This window comes from Podarcis melisellensis (assembly GCF_964234715.1).
Source record: "Podarcis melisellensis genome assembly, chromosome: 14".
Taxonomy (NCBI): domain Eukaryota; kingdom Metazoa; phylum Chordata; class Lepidosauria; order Squamata; family Lacertidae; genus Podarcis; species Podarcis melisellensis.
Window position 1 is genome coordinate 38112482 of NC_138546.1, and position 15186 is coordinate 38127667.

Below are 15186 nucleotides of genomic sequence, written 5' to 3' on the forward strand. Positions count from 1 at the left end.
TAACGATTGTTTGTCGTAACTTTGAACTTTGGTTTTTGAAACTGACTTGTCTCATTAAACCAGTTCACCACATTGATCCCTGTTTGTATAAATATTACAGCCAAAGTCCTTGCTTGTGGTCAGAAAATATTAGCGGTCAGCACAGCAGAAAATTGAGTTCTTACTAACTTGTGGTAACAAAAAGATAACTGCAAAAGTAGTTCATTTTGCACTTGTAATAGAAGACATGACTGTGTGGCTCATGCAGGCTTGCTCTTGTCTGTAGCAAGAAACCATGTGTCCTGGTCCTGGTCTTGGAGCTGGAGGAGGAGGAGGAGAAGTTCCAAGGCCTTTCTTTGAATATCTGGATGAGGTGCTTGGCTCTGAGGCTGGTGCTGATTATCAGGGTTCACTGAAGGCTGACCGTGGCCCACAGCCCCCTTCCCCAGAGTCTAAGGAACTGTGTGCCTCCTACATTAGGGCACTGGTCCAATGGTGAGGCAACACACCAGGCTAGAGAGTAAAGGAGAAATGTCCACTTTCAGGCCAAAAGGTTGGCCTGAGCCTGTAGTTCTCCAAGAGCACAGAGCGTAAGAGAGATGGTTTAGAGACAGAGGCTCAAAAGGCCTTAGTTCGCCTCCAGCCCTCAGAGCACGTTGCTCATTTGGAGCTGTCCTTGGGACACAGGTGGCGCTGTGGGTTAAAGCCTCAGCACCTAGGACTTGCTGATCGAAAGGTCGGCAGTTCGAATCCCTGCGGCGGGGTGCGCTCCCGCTGCTCGGTCCCAGCGCCTGCCAACCTAGCAGTTCGAAAGCACCTCCGGGTGCAAGTAGATAAATAGGGACCGCTTACCAGCGGGAAGGTAAACGGCGTTTCTGTGTGCAGCTCTGGCTCGCCAGAGCAGCAATGTCACACTGGCCATGTGACCCGGAAGTGTCTCCGGACAGCGCTGGCCCCTGGCCTCTTAAGTGAGATGGGCGCACAACCCCAGAGTCTGTCAAGACTGGCCCGTACGGGCAGGGGTACCTTTACCTTTACCTTGGTGCTGCAACTACAGGCCTGTCTTGCTCCATCATGCTACATGGGCTCATTGTCCGGACCAGGACAGGATACCATGGTTTCCTATTACTTCTATGTGGCCTTTGGCTGCATATAGCAGAACATTTCCCCCATGTAAACCCATGCTAATATGTGGGGGGCCTTTGTAGGAGCATGGTAGTTTTGTAAGGGGAAAAGGCAAATTCCTAGGGAAAAATGAAGCCATTGGATCTCAATGAAATCAAACGGTAGTGTCTCACCTTCGTAATGGGTGCTTCAATAGTCATGGAATGTATTCTGGCCATAGAGGAATGCCTTCTCTGTGAACTGCCTATGCAGAATAAAGTGGAATAAAATTAGTGGACAATGTTAACCTATCACAAGCTTCTCCTTTTTTGAACCAGAAGGTCTCCAAAGCAGCTTACATTTTAAACATGCAATAGAAATAATATTAACATTTAACATCAAAGCCACATAAAGTACATGACACATACACACACACACACACACACACACATCCAGCAACCTACAGCATAAAAGCTTGTACTGTATGTTTCACTGCCTTCCTCAAAGAGGCTGCATTGAGATTTCATTATAACCCAATTTTTCCATTTTCTTCAACACACATATATTATTATTTTTTCAAAATTAGACGATCATGTTTCACATGAACTAAACAAATGAGGTTAGAGGGGGGAAATGAGAGAACTTGAAGCTCACAAACAGAATGTTTGTTTTGGGTATAAAGGTGCCAAATTCATAAAGCAATTAAAAATATTTTAAATGTCTGAAGGATCATATTCTACCCAGACCCTTCTCTCTTCCCAGGCACCTTTAAGGGGAATGCGGGAGAGGGCCTTCTCAGTGGCTCCTCCCAGATTTCGGAACTCCCTTCTCAGAGAGGCCAGACTGGCTCTCTCCTTGTTGTCCTTCCACCAGGAGGTGGAAGACTGTTTTATTCTCCCAGGCTTTGGGGGAACTGACTGCTTTTAAGGACAGGGCTCTTTACTGTATTTCCCCCCTTCTGCATGTTAACAGATATGGTCTTATGTTGTTTTCATTCCATAAACAGTTTAATCCCTTTAAAATATTTTTATAAGTTTTTTTTAAAGCTATGTCTGTTTTCTCTGTATTTGCTTCAATTTTTCTGAGCTGTCATGAATCCTGGTTTTGGGGTGGTTTGAGCATGGTGCTGGCAACGGCAAGGTTGCAGGTTCAATCCCCGTATGGGAAACCTGCGTATTCCAGAATTGCAAGGGGTAGGACTAGATGATCCTCAGGGTCCCTTCGAACTCTACAATTCTATGATATAGTGGGATATAAACAAATAAAATGATATTAATACTAATAATGACAAATTGGACCTGCGATAAAAGCTTGCATTCGGTTCCACTTGCTCCATTCCATTTTGTGCCCCTTCTGTTGTATTTCTTCCTGCAAGCAGCCAGGAAGCAGACTGAATTGGGCTGTTGTTGGGGTTTCTCTTACCCGAAAGATCCCCTCCCCAGATGTTACTGTACTTCTGAAAACCTTGGGGTTCTCCCAAGCTTGTTGAGGCTCCTCTTTTCTACAGGGGTGGTTCAGTTTTGGCTATATAAGCAATGGCACAATCCTCCCGCACATTGGAAACAGATGGACTCATGTAACATACCATCACTGCCCCGAGAAGTGGTCGATCTGACATCTAAAGAGCCTTTCCGCCTGTCTTTGTGCCTGCAGCTCTGGATATCTGTAGAGGCAAGAAATTGCTGCTGTGAAAAAGGACATCTCCATTTAGGAAGGTGAGAGAGCCTTCTCAGATGATGATGATGATAATAATAATAATAATAATAATAATAATAATAATAATAATAATAATATTTATACCCTCCCCATCTGGCAGTGTTTCCCCAGCCACTCTGGGCGGCTTCCAACAGAATATTAAAAATACATTAAAACATCAGTCATTAAAAACTTCCCTAAACAGGGTTGCCTTGGGAAGGAGTTCCAGAGCCTCAGAGCAGTTCAAAGCACAATTCAAAGTGTTGGTCTGACCTTTAAAGCCCTAAACGGCCTCGGCCCAGTATACCTGAAGGAGCATCTCCACCCCCGTTGTTCTGTCCTAGACAAGTAAGATAGTTGTTTATTTCCTTGGCATCTGCTGGGGAAGGCGCCACTACCAAGAAGGCCCTCTGCCTGGTTCCCTGTAACCTCACTTCTCACAGGGAGGGAACTGCCAAAAGGCCCTCAGCGCTGGACCTCAGTGTCTGGGCTGAACAATGGGGGTGGAGATGCTCCTTCAGGTATACTGGGCCGAGGCCATTTAGGGCTTTAAAGGTCAGCACCAACACTTTGATTTGTGCTCGGAAACGTACTGCTCTCAGGCTCTGGAACTCCTTGCCAAGGAAGAACTGCCTAGCCCCTACTTCAAACCATATTCTGGAATGCCTCAATGTTACTCCCAACAACGGTTAACAATAAATCCAAGTGTTGACAATCAGCTGAACTTTGACAGGGAGCAAAATCTGGTGTTTTGTTCTACCTCAACGCTACAGCAAGTCGTGCCTTGTGGATTCCCAACACCTGTGGCCATTGAAGAGGAACCCGTGTAAACATGTCCTTGGGAGATTTCCATCCCAGCCACGACAACACTCAAGACTCCGTCCTTGACACATTCAAATCTAGATTTAAGAAGCTGTATCAGCTACTGTTCCCGAGGAGTAGGAAATGAAATTGGAATCTCCTTCTCCCACAAGCCCACTAAACAGTCAAGGTTGCCTTGATTCCTTGTTCGCTTTGAAACACAGCTGCCTGGTGCAGATAGTTGGCCTGTTATTTAGTCTCCTTCCCAGAGAACTGTTTCATTGCTCTGCAAATATTATGGATTGCCTAGTGTGGTGTACTCTGTGCTTGAGCCTGCCTAGCAGAGATGCTCAGTGCCCCCATCACATGCAAAATACTAACCTCTGGGGAAGAAACTCGCAGTTCAATGGCATCTAATCTGCTTTGCTTGCAGATAGTCCCAGGTTCAATCCCTGCCATCTCCGCACATTGCACGGCGTTGGACTAGATGACTCTCAGGGTCCCTTCCAACTCTACAATTGAGTGATTCTAAGTAGGGCTTGGGGACGTGGGTGGCGCTGTGGGTAAAACCTCAGCGCCTAGGACTTGCCGATCGTCAGGTCGGCGGTTCGAATCCCCGCGGCGGGTTGCGCTCCTGTTGCTCGGTCCCAGCGCCTGCCCACCTAGCAGTTTGAAAGCACCCCCGGGTGCAAGTAGATAAATAGGGACCGCTTACTAGCGGGAAGGTAAACAGCGTTTCTGTGTGCTGCACTGGCTCGCTAGATGCAGCTTGTCACGCTGGCCACGTGACCCGCAAGTGTCTGCGGACAGCGCTGGCCCCCGGCCTCTTAAGCGAGATGGGCGCGCAACCCCAGAGTCGGACACGACTGGCCCGTACGGGAAGGGGGTACCTTTACCTTTACCTTAAGTAGGGCTTAGAAGTCTTTTAGAAAACATCTGAAGGCAGTCCTTTTTAGGAAAGCTTTTATTGATTAATAGATTATTGTATTTTATTCTGGCTTTTCACACAAGGTGTTTATTTTTAGGACCCACCTTATTCCTATTATTTCAAGTTATAACAATAATATAATTTATTATTTATACCCTGCCCATCTGGCTGGGTCTCCCCAGCAACTCTGGGCGGCTCCCAACAGAACATTAAAAACATGATAAAACATCAAACATTAAAAACTTCCCTAAGCAGGGCGGCCTTCAGATGTCTTCTAAAAGTCAGATAGTTGTTTATTTCCTTGACATCGGGTGGGAGGGCGTTCCACAGGGTGGGTGCCACTCCCGAGAAGGCCCTCTGCCTGGTTCCATGCAACCTCGCTTCTTGCAGGGAGGGAACTGCCAGAAGACCCTTGGAGCTGGACCTCTGAGTTGTTTTAAACTGTTTTTATATTTTGTTTTGATGTTGGAACATGCCCTGGGGCCTTGAGGTGAGATTAGGTAAACAACAACAACAACAACAACAACAACAACAACATGGTAGCACATGGCCTTCTAGAGTAGGGGTAGAGCACCTCAGGCCTGGGAGCCAAATATGGCCCCCAGAAGCCCCTATATGGCCCTTGGGAATTTCCCCAGGCCACGCCTCTCACCTCCACACCTGACTCAGCTGCTTTTGTCCTCTTACTTTTGCTCAGTTAAAGTGTAGGCAACTGTACACATCTGGGTCACATCTGTTGCTGCATCTGCACTGCCCCCCCAACCCCCACAGTGGGCTGATAGGAGAAAGAAGGATCGCTCTGGTCAGACGTCTGAACTGATCACTTGTGGGAATTTTTTTAATTAGGTCTAGGGATGACGGTTGCCAATCCTGACACTATACAACTGCTAAGCCCGTACTTGTTTCAACAAGCATTTGACCTATGTTGGTGTCCTCACCAGTGCTGTGCAAATGTCTTAGGAGTTTTAGATCAGACAGTGTCTTTTCTTTCTGTTTTTAATCATTCCTCTTACCCGCCTCAAGTAAACGCATTTCTAAAATGTGTTTCAGGTTATGCCTTTTTATTATGAAGAAATGTCTTGGTAGATAGCAATAGGCTGAGCTGTTGTTATTAAAATGCGAGAGATTTTCTCGTAACAAAACTTGCAGTGCCGTACCTGTCTGGGACTCAGCTTGGACACGTTCACAGACCCTTTCAGCCTGCAAGTAAAAAAAAAGGGGTGGGGTGGGGGAGAGAGAAATTAGCCAGAACAATAGGATCAACCTTTGGTGCAGGGGTTAGGAACTTCTGGCCTCTGGGCCAAATCTGGCCTGCCAAGGGTTCCCAGTTGGCTCATGGCTCCAGTTCAATCCTGCGAAGCAGACCCCTGCACCCAGCAGGATTGAACCCTTCGCTTATCAGCTGGTGAGAGGAGGGTTCAGTCCTAGGGGGTCTGCTTCACCTGTGGGGAACACACTGGAGACACAGACCCCCTCCCTCTGCCCCACAGATCACCTTTGACAGATGGGTGAGACTGCCCACCTATAAGTCCCTAGCCATCATCATGAAATCAGAGGTGGGTGACTTTATACACCTGTCGAAGTTGGCCTGCAGGGATGGAGGAAGATAAAGAACTGGCCCACAGAGGGCTGAAACATTTCCTCACCCCTCCTATCACGCATCCCCTCCCCGCTTCTAGTTAAGCTGGAATACCTGTTCTGCTTACCTTACTGTTGTCATTGCATGGTCTACTAAGTGACACATAGTGTCTAATTTTTCTGTAAAAGAAAGACAAGCAACGGGACAAATTATATATTTTGGCTTCTTAGATTTCGATTCTCTTAAGATCTGATTATTTATCTATTTTTAAAAATACATTTTAGCCTAAAATGTCTATCCTAGTTTGGTGGGTTGTAGCAGAGGTGGCTAGCCTGTGTTAAGCCAGATGTTGTTGGCCTCCAACTCCTATTAGCCCCAGCTGGAGTGGTCAAGAGTCAGGGATGATGGGAGGTGGAGTCTATGAAGCACCTGGAGAATTCCAGGTAAGCCACCCCAGGTTACAGGAACACTGCAGGAGCAGGAGCCTCGGGGAAGGACCATAGCTCAGTAGCAAAGTATTTGCCTTGGCTACACAAGGTCCCAGGTTCAAGTCCTGGTTTTTCCAAGTAGGGATGGGAAAAGACTGAGACCCTGGAGAGTCACTGCCCATCCGAGTAGACAAAACTGAGCCAGATGGACCAGTGGTCTGACTCTGCTTTTTGTGTTGGGAGGGAGATGAGAAACCTGACCAGAGGAAATCTCATTCTATTGTCTGAGCCTTCACCATGAGGACTACAAACTTTATTTTAAAAAATCCTTGGGATTCCTGATCATGCACTTCATAGCAAGCCATTCCCCACAATTATGAGTAGTTCGTTTTAAGACAACAACGACAATATCAATATTCAGTTTTGATTTCGAGGCTTACCCTCCCTGTCCAATGACAGGTATGATCTTCACATTTTGTTGTATACTCTCTCCATTTTTCTTCTTAGTGTAGTAGGTTCCTTGCCATTCCTGCAGATGGGAATCAAGGTTAAGTAAAGACGACATTCGACTTAGGAGCTCACAGACAAATCCCCCCCCCCCAGCTTTCTCTCTCTTTCTCATTAAAACTATTTTCACATAAGACTTCAGATTTGTGCCTTTAGCCCCCATCTGCACAATACATTTAAAGCAGCTCCATACCACTTAAAAAGAATCTGGGAAGCTGTAGGCTGTTAGAGGTGCTGAGAGATGTTAGTAGAGCCCTGTTCCCCTCATGGAGCTTCGATTCCCAGAGTTCCCTGAGAAGAGGGGTTGACTGTTAAGCAATTCAACATCCTTATCAAACCACAGTTCCCATGATTTTTTGGGGGAGGCCATGACTGTTTAAAGTGGTATGATACTGTTTTAAACGTACAGGGCAGATGGGGCCTTTGATTATTATTTTTAATGCCTCTAAAAGGCAACTGTGCTCTCCACCCCCACATTCAGCCACGACACTGATGTCCAGCTCCAAGGGCCTTCTCTGGTGGTTCCCTCACTGTGAGAAGTGAGGTTACAGGGAACCAGGCAGAAGGCCTTCTCAGTAGTGGCACCCACCCTGTGGAACGCCCTCCCAGCAGATGTCAAACAGATAAACAGCTATGTGATTTTTAAAAGACATCAGGGAAGTTTGTAGGGTTTGATGTTGGGTTGTGCTTTTACTATTTCTTTGCTGGGAGCTACCCAGAGTGCCTGGGGTAACCCAGTCAGATGGGCGGCGAGCAAATCAACCGACAAATAACTAGCTCCACGGTGAGCCGCTCTTATGGGATGGGATAATCTGTAATTTTCGGTTCCTCTGCGTTTTCCATTCTGAAGTTCAGTTCCCCACATTTCCATTCCAGTTTTTCAGGAGATCAAGGGCTTTGAAGCAAGAGGGGAAGGAAGGCTTTTCTTGCCTTAAAGGTAAAGGTAAAGGGACCCCTGACCATTAGGTCCAGTCGTGGCCAACTCTGGGGTTGTGGTGCTCATCTCGCTTTATTGGCCAAGGGAGCCGGCGTACAGCTTCCGGGTCATGTGGCCAGCATGACTAAGCCGCTTCTGGCAACCAAAGCAGCGCACGGAAACGCCATTTACCTTCCCTATTTATCTACTTGCACTTTGACGTGCTTTCCAACTGCTAGGTGGGCAGGAGCAGGGACCAAGCAACGGGAGCTCACCCCGTCGCGGGGATTCGAACCGCCGACCTTCTGATCGGCAAGTCCTAGGCTCTGTGGTTTAACCCACAGCGCCACCCGCGTCCTTTTCTTGCCTGCTGATATCAGACAAACTCACAGAGGCCTCCAGCCTGAGGATGTGGCACTGTCTTCCTTGGACTCGGAGGACTCCATTGCAGAAGGCCCACCCTGCAAGTCCAGTGGCTCCCCAGGGCTAGTAATTCAGCTGATGTGACTTCTTGTGTATTGGGTTCAGTCTCTTTTCCTTGCTGAAGCAACGTCAGAGTTATGTGTTGCTCTTCTAACACATCTTGAGCCCTGAACCCAGTCTGAGCTCTGTTGTACCTTGAATCTGCCGCAACCTTGCATTGAAGCAAGCCTGAATCTCTTATTGCCTCACCTCACATAGAGACTTATTTTGTCTGAGATCCAGTCTGAGCTTCACAGCATGGCAGGGGGTGGAGGATGAGGAAAGGGTTCGGGTTCGGGTTGTCTCCCTGCCTGTCCTAGCTATTCCTTGCTTTAAAAAGAAAAGTAAAGGGAGACTGCTAAAAAGAAAAGTAAAGGGAGACTGCTAAAACACCAAGTGGCACACTTAATTTGGCCCTAAGTCTGAATCGTGGCCCCACGAAAAAAAGGTCCGCATACATTTAAAGAAAGCTTCAGCTCCTCATTTTATGACCAAGGGGAGGTCGCTACCATGACCCGATCTGAGCACGTCAAACAGCCATGCTCACCGATTTTGCGCGCAGATTTGCCAATTTCACCCCAGATAATCGCATCCGAGCTTCGGGACAGGAGCCACAGGCAAAGCAGCTGCCTGCGGAAGGATTCCGTGGGCAACCCGCCACATCAAAATAGGCATTAATCATGAGTGCCACAATCCTACTAAGCATTCACAGACCTCTTTTGAGGGTTCTGGCCCCTTTATGTCCATAGAAGCACAACCACTCAAGCCCTTATTACTGGTGCGCTATCGCTACAAGCACAAGGCCTGGCACGCACATTTATACCAGTCAGGCTGCGCATCAGTAGTTGGAAACCTCCAGCCCTCCAGATGTTATTTGACTCCTACTCGCATTGGCCCCTGCCAGCACAGTCAATGCTCAGAACGTATGGGTGCTGTAGTCCCAACAATATTTGGAGGGCCACAGGTGTGAATGTTCTTTTGCACCAGGCCAAGCCTCCCTCGTCCTTCGTCTGGGCCTTTTAAACTCAGCTTTTAGGCCTCCTTTACCTTTCATGAGTTTTATTGTCTGCTTCCTCTACTTGGAGTTTTATTTCTCTCTCTGCTTGTGACAGGGCCTTTTCAGTGACAGTTTCCCATTTGTGGAACTGGTGGTGTCTGCCTGGCTCCCTCATTATTGACTTTCAGGATAAATTAAAAAATACAGTCAAACCTCAGTTGCCAAACAGCTCCATTTTGGAACATTTCGACTCCTGAACGCCAAAAACCCGGAAGTAAATGTTCCGGTTTTCAAAAGTTTTTGGGAAGCCAAACGTCCAACGCGGTTTCTGCTTGAGTGCAGGAAGCTCTTGCAATTGATCAGAAGCTGCACCTCAGTTGTTGAACATTTTGGAAGCCGAACAGGCTACGTTCGACAACCGAGGTTTGACTGTATTCTTGTTTTATATGGGTATTTGATACCTGAAAAACATTGTTCATGGCACTTCTGAGATCACTTTTTAGAATGTTTAAAACTGTTTTTATTTTTTAAAACCCTCTTTTGTTGATGTATTTGCCACTCTGCATCCTGGGAACTGTTAGGATATCTCCTTCTCCCCTCACAGAGCTACAGTTCCTAGGGTTCCCCAGGAAGACGGATTGATTCTGAAAGCATTCTGGAAATGTTGCTTTGTGAGGAGAAAACAGGTGACCTGACAATTCTCAGCACCCTGAACGAATGACAGCTCCCAGGATTCTATGGGACGGCAGTGGTATGCTACTGCTTTAAAGGTATAATGCAGATGGGGCCTAACGTAAGCTGAACAAACAAACAAACAAATAAATGAAGTTGCTTTAAGATCATGCTACATTTTTCCCTTGTTGTAAAATTAGTGATTTTAACCTGAAAAGATAAATGTTCTTGTTTCTGGAGGCGGTATATTAACAATGTAAACAAATAAAACGAGTTGTAATCAAATGCAATTTCAGTTGGTGCAAAAAGCACCTGCCATTTTATCTCTTCCTCTCCCCCCCCCCCCCTTGACATATTTGAAAGTACTTCTGGGAACGCTGTGGCACACGTTCACGGCCAGATGCAAACGGCAACCACAGCGTTTCCTTTCCAGATTGGGCCTTTGATGCAGGCACACCATGACTCATTTCTCTCTTGCTTCCATTCCTGCATGCATTAATGTCCGTAGGGCCTCTGATTCACTGCAGGATCTTCATCGAATGCAGCGTCAACGGCTTGGGAATTCTGAACGTGGCACCCACCGCCGCCCATTCATCTCACCTGACTCACACAGGGCAGCATGTAAGCTGTGACGTACGCATGTCTTTGAAGCGGCAACCCATCTGCCAGCCTTTCGTGCCCACACAGTAACGGCTTCTCTCCCTCCTCCGTGGCTACTTAAACCTTGTTTGCTGCCCTAGGAGGGGCAAGGCTGTCTCTAAGGGAACGTGCCACATACCTATCGTTTCAGAGGATTCTGGCATGAATGCTCTGTTTGCATGTTGGAAGGCGCAAGAGACACCGGCGCAATCATTTGCACTTGGTTGAACCTGTTGAGTTGTCTGGCCCCGGGTGGCTTCTTAGGGCGCAATCTGCACCGTGCATTTACAGCAATAGTATACCACTTCAGTGTACCTGAAGGAGCATCTCCACCCCCATCGTCCAGCCTGGACACTGAGGTCCAGCTCCAAGGGCCTTCAGGCAGTTCCCTCCCTGCAAGAAGTGAGGTTACAGGGAACCAGGCAGAAGAGGGCCTTCTTGGTAGTGGCGCCTGCCCTGTGGAACGCCCTCCCATCAGATGTCAAGGAAATAAGCAACTATCCTACTTTTAAAAGACACCTCAAGGCAGCCCTGTTTAGGGAAGTTTTTATTGTTTAATGCTGTATTGGGTTTTTAATATTTGATTGGGAGTCGCCCAGAGTGGCTGGGGAAATCCAACCAGATGGGCGGGGTATAAATAATAAAGTATTATTATTATTATTATTATTATTATTATTATTATTATTATTACTTCAACAGGCATGTATACTCATCCTATCTTATTTATTTATTGCATTTGCATGCAATGCAGATCAGTTTCCATGGGGCCATTGCATTTTATGTTCCCAGTAGCCTTACCAAATAGATGGAGCTGAGAGACTGTGACATCCCAAAGGCCTCAGAGTTAGCTCCGTGACTGAGCAGCCCAGTCCTAAAACACCACCCCGTCAGGTTCACCGCTCAGGTGCCAAACCAAGGCATGCGCTTACCTTTTCTATCTTGATGCAAGAATTAATAGTGTCAAGGAAATCAGCTTTTTTTTCATTTGTAGGCACTTCTGTTAGTTCCTTTCCTATTAATTCGCCTTTCTGATAGCCCATCACGGTTTCAAACGCAGGGTTTACGTACTGCGAGATTTAAATAAAGCACTCCAGTCAAACCAAAAGGAAAGGCATGGTCGTCAGCCTGCAGATTTTAAATTTTGCTGGGCATTTCTAAAGCAGTACTTCCTCTATACAAGGGGGGACATATCAACCCAGCCTACTGCATCTGGTGTCATGTGCAATGTCGGGTCTACAGGGTGGGTACAGGCATGGCTTCAAAGGAACAATAAAAAAAAACCCTAAGGCAGGTCCATTAACTTAAATAGGTCTGATTAGCACTGGATACCAACCGCTGTTCAGTAGCTCTGCAACTTACGCACATTTAACTTATGCACATTCAGTATTATAACAAATTAAAAAGAGGTAGAAATGGCATTGACAATCCCATCCAGCACTGAACCCAATGGGTTTTGACTATACACTATTTTGGCTTTGGGCTCAATCTCTGAAATGGTGAGTTTACCGTATTTACAATACAATAACATGGCTATAACACCGTGAACCGGAACTGAGTCACACAAGGCCTTGGAACAGCATTTGACACTCGTAAAAGTACCCAGAACAAACCTGTATTACATGGTCTTCACTTGTAATCTCAATGGCTTCTTGACTTTTCTCTAACGCTGTAAAGATTGAATTACAAGCCCTGCAAAGGAAAGAAAGGGGTGGACTCATTAGATTCGAATTTCACGGCTTGCAATTTTGAGGGCTATAAATTACCCCAAAAAACCACCACCACCTCGGAGCAATACATTCAAGAGAGATGATTCTGCTCTGAAGAACAGTAGTAGGAAGTTAGACGGGCCGCTTGGCGTTTTGCCTAGCCCAGCAAAAAGAGAAAGCTGGCCTGTGTAGAGGCTAACTTATTTATACAGAAAGAGAGTGTGTGTCATCAGTAAACTCACTGCATTTCAAACTACCAGAGAGCAGGTCATTGTCTCCAGGGGCTTACACTTTAAAATGTGACATCTGAGAGACAACAGGAAAAAGGGGAAGGAAAGAGAGAGAGGGTAAAAGCCTGATGAGAACCTTTATTCATTTATTTATTTCAGCTCTACCATCAGTTCCCAAACTTTGCCCCTCACTGACCACTTGGAAACTGCTGAGGGTCTCAGCAGACCACGTCATGATCTTTTCCGCCTGCTGTAATAACCGTAACATGCTGTGCCAGCTGCTGTACGATTCCTAACTGAATCAAGATGGAACTTCTTAATTCTAGGCTTCCACTAACTTCACTGTGAATCCTGTCCTCCCAAGTGCCTTCTCCCCAACATCATTTCCGACCCATCCTGCTCGCCTTCCGAATGGACCTCGAGGTTCTAATACGGCAGGGCAGCAGATGCTGTGGCTGCTCCTGACATACCGTATTTTTCGCTCTATAAGACGCACTTCCCCCTCCTAAAATGTAAGGGGAAATGTGTGTGCGTCTTATGGAGCGAATGCAGGCTGCGCGGCTGTCCCAGAAGCCAGAACAGCGAGAGAGATCACTGCGCAGAGCTCCCTCTTGCTGTTCTAGCTTCTGGCTTAGCCGCGCACAGCCTCTTCAGGGCATGGGGAGCCTTCATCCCACTGCCTGAGGAGCAGTGGCGTAGCATGGGGGGTGCAGGGGGGGCCGGCCGCAACATCTGGGGGTTAGGGTTAGGGGGCGCAAATCCACAGGTTAGGGGGAGCAAATTACTTGCCTTGCCCCGGGTGCTGACAACCCACGCTATGCCACTGCTGAGGAGACTTCGCATGGTGAAGCCAGAAGCCACAACAGCGAGAGGGGTCGCTGTGCAGTGCTCCCTCTTGCGGTTCTAGCTTCTGGCTTGGCTCCTCTGTCCCTTCCCCCACCTCCCAGAAAAGCCTGCAAGAGCCGCGCTTCCTTTAAAGAGCCGCGGAGCGTGCGTGCGGCTCTTGGGGAAACGCCCGCAAGCGCCGCACACACGCACCTTGCGACTCCTGAAAGGGAGCACTGAACAGAGCCTGGGATGCATACAGGCTCTGCTCAGCGCTCCCTTTAAATAATATTTTTTTTCTTGCATTCCCCCTCTAAAAACTAGGTGCGCCTTATGGTCAGGTGCGTCTTATGGAGTGAAAAATACGGCACTTCACAAACACCTTGTAGACTAACGCCACTTCTCCCACCCTAGAAGTCTCCAGAGGAGAGATCTCAGCAATAGCAGCTCTTCCTCTGTTGATGGGAATCGTAGATGGGAATCCATAGACCTCCTGTGCTACTCAAAACTCTTGCAAGACCCCGCCATGACACCTACAGTCCACCTCCTCTGTTGGAGGCAGTGAACCTCTGAACGCCAGTCGCTGGGAATCGCAAGTGGGGAGACTGTTCTTACACTCCTGGCTTGCTTGTGGGCTTCCCATAGACATCTGCTTGGACATCATGAATACGGGATGCTAGGTAAAGGTAAAGGACCCTAGACGGTTAAGTCTAGTCAAAGGCGACTATGGGGTTGTGGCACTCATCTCGCTTTCAGGCCAAGGGAGCCAGCATTTGTCCACAGACAGCTTTCCAGGTCATGTGCCCAGCAGGACTAAACCGCTTCTGGCGCAACGGAACACCGTGATGGAAATCAGAGCGCACAGATGCTAGACCACTTGGGTCACTGGCTAGACCCAAAAGCCTCTTCTTAGGGAAATGATCTTTTCTTACCGACAGGTTAGCTTCCACACACAAGGGGTTTTTTATTTTCGTTTTAATTATTGAATTTATATACAGCCCTATACCTGGAGGTCTCAGGCGGTTCACAGAACAAAATCAAAATATAAAATCACAGAATATAATAAATAAAAAGAACAACCCAATAATGCCCCCCCTCCATTTTAAAAGGGCATAGGATGTCGGTCAAAGCAAAGAAAGGCTTGGTTAAAAAGGAATGTTTCTGCCTGGCGCCTAAAGGTGTATAATGAAGGCACCCGGCGAACTTCCCTGGGGAGAGCATTCCACACTGCAGAGAAGGCCCATTCTCATGTTGCCACCCTCCGGACCTCAGGTGGAAGAGGCACATGAAGAAGGGCCTCAGAAGATGATCTCAGGGTCCAGGTGGGTTCATATGGAAATAGGCAGTCCTTGAGGTATTGCGGTCCTGAGCCGTTTAAGCCTTTATAGGTCAAAACCAGCACTTTGAATTGGGCTTGGAAGCTAATTGGTAGCCAGAGCAGTCGGACTAGGATTGGTTTAATATGCTCAAATCATCTTGCTCCGGTTCTCATGCCAAGAAGAATGGGACTTAGAAGTCTGGCAACATCTGGAATGACACAGTATGCTACACCACTGTAGGCTAATGATGTTTAGCTTAGGTAAAATTACCTTAGTTTGAATTGTGCCCGCACTTCTCCAAATTCCAGCTGAATGAGTTCGTTGTAACAGGCCATGATGTTGGGATTTTCTACATATCTCTGTTTAAAAAGAAAAAGTGCAATGTATGCATTGATTATT

At 47.2% G+C, this 15186-nt stretch overlaps 1 protein-coding gene across 4 annotated transcripts in view; it reads right to left on the minus strand.

Annotated features, from left to right (window-relative positions):
• The window catches only part of PDE8A (phosphodiesterase 8A), a 173331-nt gene that overhangs the window by 17562 nt on the left and 140583 nt on the right, over positions 1–15186 (minus strand). For all 4 annotated transcript variants that reach the window (XM_081888516.1, XM_081888515.1, XM_081888514.1 and 1 more), the window contains 8 exons: positions 15058–15146; positions 12318–12396; positions 11637–11774; positions 6955–7043; positions 6214–6265; positions 5665–5707; positions 2669–2746; positions 1278–1348 (listed from right to left, as the gene is read on the minus strand). In XM_081888516.1, the coding sequence (XP_081744642.1) occupies positions 1278–1348; positions 2669–2746; positions 5665–5707; positions 6214–6265; positions 6955–7043; positions 11637–11774; positions 12318–12396; positions 15058–15146 (639 nt within the window). The remainder of the gene's footprint in view (positions 1–1277; positions 1349–2668; positions 2747–5664; positions 5708–6213; positions 6266–6954; positions 7044–11636; positions 11775–12317; positions 12397–15057; positions 15147–15186) is intronic.